At 37.5% G+C, this 8335-nt stretch overlaps 1 protein-coding gene across 1 annotated transcript; it reads right to left on the minus strand.

Moving 5' to 3' along the window:
• Positions 1-6090: 6090 nt before the first annotated feature.
• Positions 6091-7785, minus strand: K444DRAFT_646864 (cytochrome P450; the record flags this gene model as incomplete). Its single annotated transcript, XM_024885255.1, has 4 exons — positions 6091-6245; positions 6320-6485; positions 6544-7644; positions 7702-7785. 4 exons carry the CDS (start codon positions 7783-7785, stop codon positions 6091-6093), a joined length of 1506 nt encoding a protein of 501 aa, XP_024730250.1.
• Between the last annotated feature and the right edge of the window lie 550 nt (positions 7786-8335).

Genomic DNA, 8335 nt, shown 5'->3' on the forward strand with positions numbered 1-8335 from the left:
GTAAAAGCATTAGCCGAAGTTGGATGACAATGAAATGGAAGGGGAGACAAGCGTTGGGCAGAAAGGCAACAATAGAAAGTGCATGGTTTTAGTGCAGCTACCTCCACTAGCGAGGGGCGAGAATGCTAGGTAGAATGAACAATAGGCAATGCCAATGTCTGCCTCACGCAGAGGCTTGCTATGCTAGTTTCGGGTCAAATATTGTAAGGTTGGGACGCAAATTGAAGGGAACGCAAAGCTGATATGGGATTTTTGTGAAATCTCAAGGGTCTGGCGAATGTCGTTCCGGTGCATTTGAATGGGAGCTGTTACGATTTACTCACCAATATACGAATTGGCCAATTCTATAGCGTTAGTCAATTAATGGACGTATTAGCCAATTAATTTAGATGTTTTTTGAACTTCCTAATATAGTAATTATGAGGCTAGTGAGATGGAGGTTATAGCTAACGCTCCTTATATAATTCACTATACTAAATATATATTATATTTATGTATAAGTAATAGTGATTAGACGTCCTAATTCGGTATTTTTAAAGCTATTCTGAGCTTCTTTTACACGTCTCACTTAAATAATATCACATGAGAGAAAATTAGTTCAATTCTAAGATGCCTTCCCCTTTCCCTTTCCCTTCGTTTCTACTGAAGGGTCATACCTCACTACTCTCTTCCTCACTCTCCCTGCAGGAGTAGGGGTAGGAGCTACGGGCTCCTCACGTGCTACTCTCTCCTGACCCCTTTTAATCGCCGTAACAATGGCGAATCTAGAGAGATGGTGAGGAATTAAGTCCGAGAATGGGAGGGAAAGAGGGGTAATGGGTTTTAGAGTTTAGGGGGGGGGACTAGCTTTGGAAGCACAGCTGACTTTTGAGCGGTTTTGGAATAACTTTTATCCAGGCGCAGTTTTTCATGCAGTTACATAGGAGCGAAATGGGGTGGTTGGTAGGGTTATTAGTAAGGCAGGCTAGGCTCGTAAGACCCCATTGAGAGGACGAAAATATATCTTCATGCAAAAGCGACTGATTGGTCAATAACGTCATAAATTGAGTAATGCCATCCGATTGGTCAATATGGCATTGAATTGGTCAATCAATCATAACAGAGCTGGGTTATGAGAGAATTTTTTTTACCATGAAGGCTTTTCTGCGCTTTCTTTTATATGCTTCGGGACTGAGTTGTGGATGCGCCCCCGGCTCCATCTTAGACCACTCTTGAACAATTGTCTGCACAATGCATGTGCTGGGCGGCGTCTTCTTCTACTCGACGACAGACCGGGGCCCACGGAACCAATTTTCAGCCGCCCGGAATCAAATCTGCTGCATTTGTCAGCGCCGGAATCAAAGTGGTATGCTGCACCTTACGGATCCGGTAAAGCACCCGCGCTGCAGCCATGCAGCAGCGGCTACAGTCGGTCCGATCCAAAAGCAACAAATTGGTCACTCTTTTACGCCCATAATAACTTTTTAACCACAAGCCTAATTAATTTATACTAAGTTATGCGATTATAGAATAGAACCAGGCGAAAAATACCTATTAATCGAATTTTTAATATAATTTGTGGTTTATTAATAATTAAGGCCTAAAGTATACGGACCCTTTTTATTTTATTGATTTTTCGTTATACAAAACGCGAATATTTCTACTTACTAAGGTTACGTAAGCCCGTACTTCAAGGGAATATTATAGTATCTCACTAGCCTTATTATTAATATAATATTAATATTTAAGCCCTATAAGCTTAGAAGAACCTTCCTAAATATTAAATATAGCTTTCTCTAGTACTATATATTATATATATATAGTAGGGCCCTAGTTATATAGGATTCAAGCTAATTTTGGCCAAACTAATTCTATAAACTCTAGCTACCTTTGCTCTCCTGCTTTTATATATTATCCTATTTCTCTATTACTATTTTAGATATTATTCTATAGTATCTTTGCTTCTTTATATACTAAGTAGCTTGTTTAATACTCAATTTCTTCCGATATACATTTATCTAGCAGAACGTATAATTACAGAACCTCTATATAGTCTTAATTAAACAAGCTTCAAGTGCCTCTACTACTTTAGCTTTGGTATCTGGGAAGCTAGTCTTTTTTACTTAATAATATTAAGTTTTGCTATACTCCCAATATATCTTAATTAGGTTAATTTCGCAGTAGAACTTCGGTAAAAATATAGCCTTATGCCCTTGCTCCGTAATAAGCTCTTTAACTTAAGACTTCTCTTTAAAGAAGTCTTAGTAATTCAATAGAATACGAGCTAAATAGTATATTTATTCAATAGCAGAAAGGTATTTAAGGGATATAGTATACCTAGTATCCTTTGGGCACTTAAATCTTAAGCCAGGGATATTATAATCTCGCTTAATAAGAATCTATTCTATATTCTTAGGCTCTCTTTCTCTATTCGGATTAAGTTGCCAAAGAACTTAAATAGTACCCTATAGCCCCGGAATTATATACTCCGGTGGGAAATATATATCCCTCCTATAGGGCTTAATATTACCCTTTTTAACCCCCTCTAGTGCCTTATTTATACTAAAGGCGTTTAGTATACCTTTACTATATAAAGCATATATAGAAAACTAATTAAATATTAGAATAGCTATATAATTTAGGTGCTTCTATTCAAATATATTAAGCGTTCTAGTAATCTGAACTAGTAGCTATTTTATATCCTATTAGGGGTCTCTATTTGAGCCTAGATATATAATTTAACAGGTATTCAAATCGGGGTTATCTGAGATAAAGATGCCTTTATTATTTAATATCCTAATATGCCTCTCAGGGCCTATAAACTCAGAATCGTGAATTAGCCTCTCTTTACTCTTTCCGGGCATTTTTTGCTAATTATCTACTAGCTAGAGGCTCTTTTTATAATTGAAACTATAGAAATAGCTCTTATTATAGAAGTATATTATATGTACCTGATCCCTAATTAGAAATATAGGTTAAATTATATGCCACGTACTAGCTTTATTTTTCTCGTATTAAACTATATATAATAAAAGCTCGTTTATTAGTAGTAAAAACACCTCTTAATAATACTAAATTATATTAGGTTATTTGTATCTATTTATATAAAGCCCTTTCTTAGTCTTATAGTAATAAAAGCCGAGCCTAGGGAGCTATAAGTAAGCTATACTGCGAGTAATAGGCTTATTAATTATTAATAATAATCTAGGTAAAATCTCCTAATTAATAATATTCAGGAAATTATTTAGTAATATTATTTCAAGCTCTTAATTAATTAATCAAGTTCGATAGGCTAAGAATATATCCTTATTATCTAGATAAGACGCTTTATTTCTTTTACTACCCCTAGCCTCTTGCGGAATACTATACTACTATTAATAGTAATTAAATAATTCCTTGATTTACTAAGCAAGCGTCTTTTTATTATTAAAATAATAATTACTAGTAGTTACTAAGAGAGATATATTAATTCTTTCTAGCTAATATTGCCCTGGCTTTATAAGCTATTAGGTATATTACCGGAATAAGTATAAGTTAGTAATTATACGGGAGATATAGGGGTATTTTATTCGTACTAGCTTTATATTCATATTATTAAGGACTTCCTAATAAGTTATTTATATGTCTAGAGCTTTATTATATCCACAAGTATCTCTAATAAGGGCATCCAGAAATAATTCGTTTGCTCTATTATCTTTATTTTCAAGCCTTTACTCTTCTCTTAATTATATATCTCTAGGGATATTAATTAGCCCTCTAATAATATTGAATTATAGCCTCTTTTATTTAAAAGATAGTATAATTATAGGGGTCTTAAGCCTACTAGATTATACTATAGCTTGAGTATCTTTTGCCCTCTAGTTATATATATATATTTATTAAGTTCTTAATAGCTTTACTAATTCCTTTATTAATTTGGAGTAATACAAGCCTCTGGAAGCTAGAAATGTTCTTAGTATACTTATATTATAATATAAAAATAAGTAAATAAGTAAGAAACTTACTAGTTTATTTTATAAGTTTCTAATCTCGCTATATAACTATAGGCTTCTCCAAAATAATTGTCTTATTTCCACTAATAAGAAGCTTCCGCTAAACCCAAAAGAAGGTCGAATCTTTAAGCTCTTTATTACTTGGTTTAATATCTGAATTATTAGAATTATCCTCTATATTAGAGGGTTTCCTATACCATTCGTTAATAGTTGCTTGGATTATAGCTTCTTTAGCTATAGTAAGAACTATAATTAAATCAAGAGTTAAATTGGCTCGCTTGTATTTCTAAAGGTTTATAGAGGTAGCTATTAGAAGTATTTAAGAGGGGCACTTAATTATATTTGTAGTTATTGAGATATTAATATAATTATGGAAGAGCAGTTAATAGAGGAGGGCAGTTACGTAATAATAAAGTAAAAAAATGCCTATATAAAACGCAAATATATTTGCTCGCTTAATTATATATATTATAACTCCCTTAATAATAAAGATATTATAATTTCGAGAGCATAGAATTAATCCCTATAGTATATAGTATCGTTTTAATTAATACGATTTATATCAACTAGTATTATAGTGATTTTTATTTTTATTTGTTGCTTTTGGATCGGACCGACTGTATGGCGGCCTGCCCTGCTTGCCGCCAAGCTTCTTCTAACTGCCACGGAGCGAAGCAGCTGCTCCATCGCCAGTACCTAATTTTGATCCCGTTCGAATCGGAGGAGAAAATCCATTATTTTGATGGCGAGAATAATGGCGTTGTCGAAGGTCTTCGGCAGAGGCACTCTCAAGCATATAAGGATGCCTAGACTGAGCTATTTGACTACTGTCTGCAGTTGCTGGTAGTACCGGTACCGTGGGCCGCAATATTGTCGAAGCGCTCATCTCTCAGGGGAAGCACGAAGTTATAATTCTGAGCCGCACGGTATGCCGCTCCTGATCCAGTAACCCATTACCGAGCTAACTTGCTCAAAGGCGAACGCCGCTAAACAAAAAGAAATTAGTGCTCGCCTCGTCGCCACAGATTACCAAGACGTGGCGGCACTCACCTAAATCCTTGAGGACAACAATATCCATACTGTTATCTCTACCTTGGCCATGATGCCCAACGCGGCTAGGCCGTTGGAGCAGAACCTTATCCAGGTTGCCAATGCTTCCAAAACAACCAAGAGATTGGTACCTAGCGAATTCGGGTTCCCTCATCGCGACGAGTAGGTACCGCGCTCACTCATATTGCTCTCCGCAATGACTAGCCTGTTATTTCGATAGAGATGGGGATTTGTTCCCGTCCATCCCCATGAAACAGGCTTCGCAACGCGCGCTTGAAGCCAGTAGCCTGGAGTGGACCATAGTCTACAATGGATACTTTATAGACTATTTCGGGATGCCCAAACTTACGTCTTACCTAGCACCTAAATATTATATATATAATAATTTTTTTTAATAATTACTTTATTCCTTTAATTATAAGTTATATGAAATAAATTATTATTAAGAGCTAACAAAGTAAAAATAATATAATTAATTAAAGAGTTAAATAAAGTTATATATAAGATATACTTTATTTAATACTTAATTAACTTTTTATAATTATATAAAGTATTTATTTTAATAAAATAATTAAAAGAAATAATTCATATTTATAAACTACTTATATAACTTATAATTAAAGGAATAAAATTATTATATAATAAGTAATTAATAAAGACTTTTATATTTATAATTTTATAATACTTATTATTATTAATTAATACTTTAAGTATTTTAAATTCTTTAAAAATAGTAATTAAAATAATTAATAAGGAAAGGGACTAATTAAGCTTTATTAGTACTAATAAGCTATTTAAATAATTATATTAAGAAAATCTTAAAGTCATAAACTATTAATTTTATTATTAAAAAGTAATTAAAGTTTGGAATATACTTTATATATATTAATTAATTAGAATAGAATTATATATTTATAGAAGTATAGAAAAAAAGCTTAAAAGATATATATAATAATAATAAACTAAGTAATAATTTACTACTTCTTCTTCCTCCTCCCATTTTAACTGCCCAGCTTTCGACATACTTCGCTTCACCGCCCTTCATTGCCGCACAGCCTCCATCACCTAACTAAGCAAACGAACACTTCTTCAACAACACATTCATTGGTCCCTTCTCCCAAAGCGTATAAGTCTTCTGATCCAACCAATTATCGTTCTCATTCGCAAGCTGCAGATCGAAACTGTAGAGTACTCTTGCGAGGATTAAACGCATTTCGGCGTATGCTAGGCTATTCATATTCGAGTCAGTACAGCGTTTTGGGTACTGGGGATAGGTTTAGTATGGGGAAATGGCGTACTTCTTGCCGATGCAGTTCCGGGTCCTAGGCTGAATGGATTGAGTGCGCTGCGGTTGTCGTTCACGAAGCGTTCGTCGCCGAGGAAACGTTCTGGGATGAAGGAGTCGGGGTCGCGGAAGTTGAGGGGGGAGCGGTAGGTTGCTACCATATGGACTGATACGACAGTCTTAACAGGGTTAGACGGGTGGTTTCTAGGAATATCAATTTAGGATACTTAGACTTACTCCACCAGGAACCCATTTCCCATTGATGAAATCCCCCTTGCCTGGGACGATTCGCTGCAGGCCAACTGGTGCTGCTGGATAGATACGCATTGCTTCCTCAAGGCATGCTAACATATATTTCAGATTTCCCACAGCAGCGATTGTGATCTCGTCTTCGTTGGTGAAGGTCGAGCGGATCTCATGCACTACTTTGGCCATGACAGTTGGGTTCTTCAGGAGATGGAATGTCACGCCTGAGAGAACAGTGGCCGTTGTCTCGCTCCCGGCTATGATCAGGATGGATGAGTTTCCTACGAGCTCGGGGAAGGTCATGCCATTTTTCTCGCGCTTGAGGATGTTGTCCATGAAGTCACGGCGTTCTTCTGTTCGGGATACGCGCTTCTTTACTTTCTCTATCGTTAGTGCATGGTGAGCTGCCTTTTTTGACAATAACTCCTTTGAGACGAGTAATGAGGCTAGGTTTCGTCCGCCGGGGATGTATTTGAGGGCTTGGGTGTAACTTCCGGCTTTGATGTTGTTGAAGATTAAGCTGACCCAGGGGTGGTAGTCGGACTTTTCAAGACAATCAAATGATTCACCGAATGTGAGGTCGCCGATTAGATCGAAGGTGGTGAAGTTGTACCACGCAACAATGTTCAATGGCGTCTGTCCATCGTTCGAGATCTCTCCGAGGCGTCGGATTAGAAGGTCGACATATCTCTTTATCAGGGGCTCTTGCTCGCGCATGGATGAGTCTGAGAATGCATGAGAGAGGGTTCTCCGGAAGCGAGAGTGGTTCTCGCGGTTTGCTAAGATAATATGGTCCCCTCCAGGATGCTCCAAATAGGATTTGCGTTGCTTGGCCATCTCTTCCTTTCCTTGGCGATGGGCATAAATGTCTTTCCATGCTTTGGGGTTGATGTACGAAAGCTCATCGGGGGCAATGCGAACAACTTCACCATAGATTTCGTGGAGATTCCGCATGTTATGGGTTTGGCGACCATGGATAAGGGCCAGAAGCCATGGGATTCGAGTTACAGCACACAACTTCGGTCCTGGGTAGGCACACAAGGGATTGAAGTAGAGATTGTAGGTGGCAGAGCCTAGAATGTAGCAGGTGGACTGATGGTTGGGCAATAATTAGATGATGCCAGCCAACGTTTATGTCAAATTACTTACCAGAATGACAAAAGCACCGCCAAAGGCCAGTAGCGAGTTTTGCAGACCGGAGCTCTGCACATCGAAGCTCTGATAAGGAGTCATGATATGAACAAGGCAGGGCGGTTCAGCGTTTGCAAAGGGATTCGAGATTCAACAATCAATGATGAGAAGATGACAAGAAGAGAATAGAAGGTCTTTCTTCGTTTTAATATTGGTTTGAACTCCGAGAAGGGAGGAATAACTAACTAAAATATATTCTCTCGTTTGGCCACTCGAACAGACGAGGGCTCGTGTCATGGAGTGCATGCAACAGTAGAGATGCCGTGTTGAGAATTATGCATTTATGAATTGCCGTATATCCGTGAGAGGCAGATGAAAAGCACCAGAGAGTGGACTCGGGAGGGGGGATAGTACACGACGGCAGCTGTCGGCAGCTGCTAGCACTTGCAGGCACTTATGCAAGAAATATCTCAACGCATCCGCGGTTAACATGCCAACCTATCACAGGACTTGTAATTTAGTATGAATCAGGATGATCCAGATCTTAGCTTCTTTTGGTCCATGTCTGTAAGGAATCCGCACCCTGTGCCTCGTTATTCGACGGTGGCGATATACTCTTGGCTGACCGTTATGCCATCTGCACAGAAGCCAC

Source organism: Hyaloscypha bicolor, assembly GCF_002865645.1.
Source record: "Hyaloscypha bicolor E unplaced genomic scaffold K444scaffold_157, whole genome shotgun sequence".
NCBI classification, from domain to species: domain Eukaryota; kingdom Fungi; phylum Ascomycota; class Leotiomycetes; order Helotiales; family Hyaloscyphaceae; genus Hyaloscypha; species Hyaloscypha bicolor.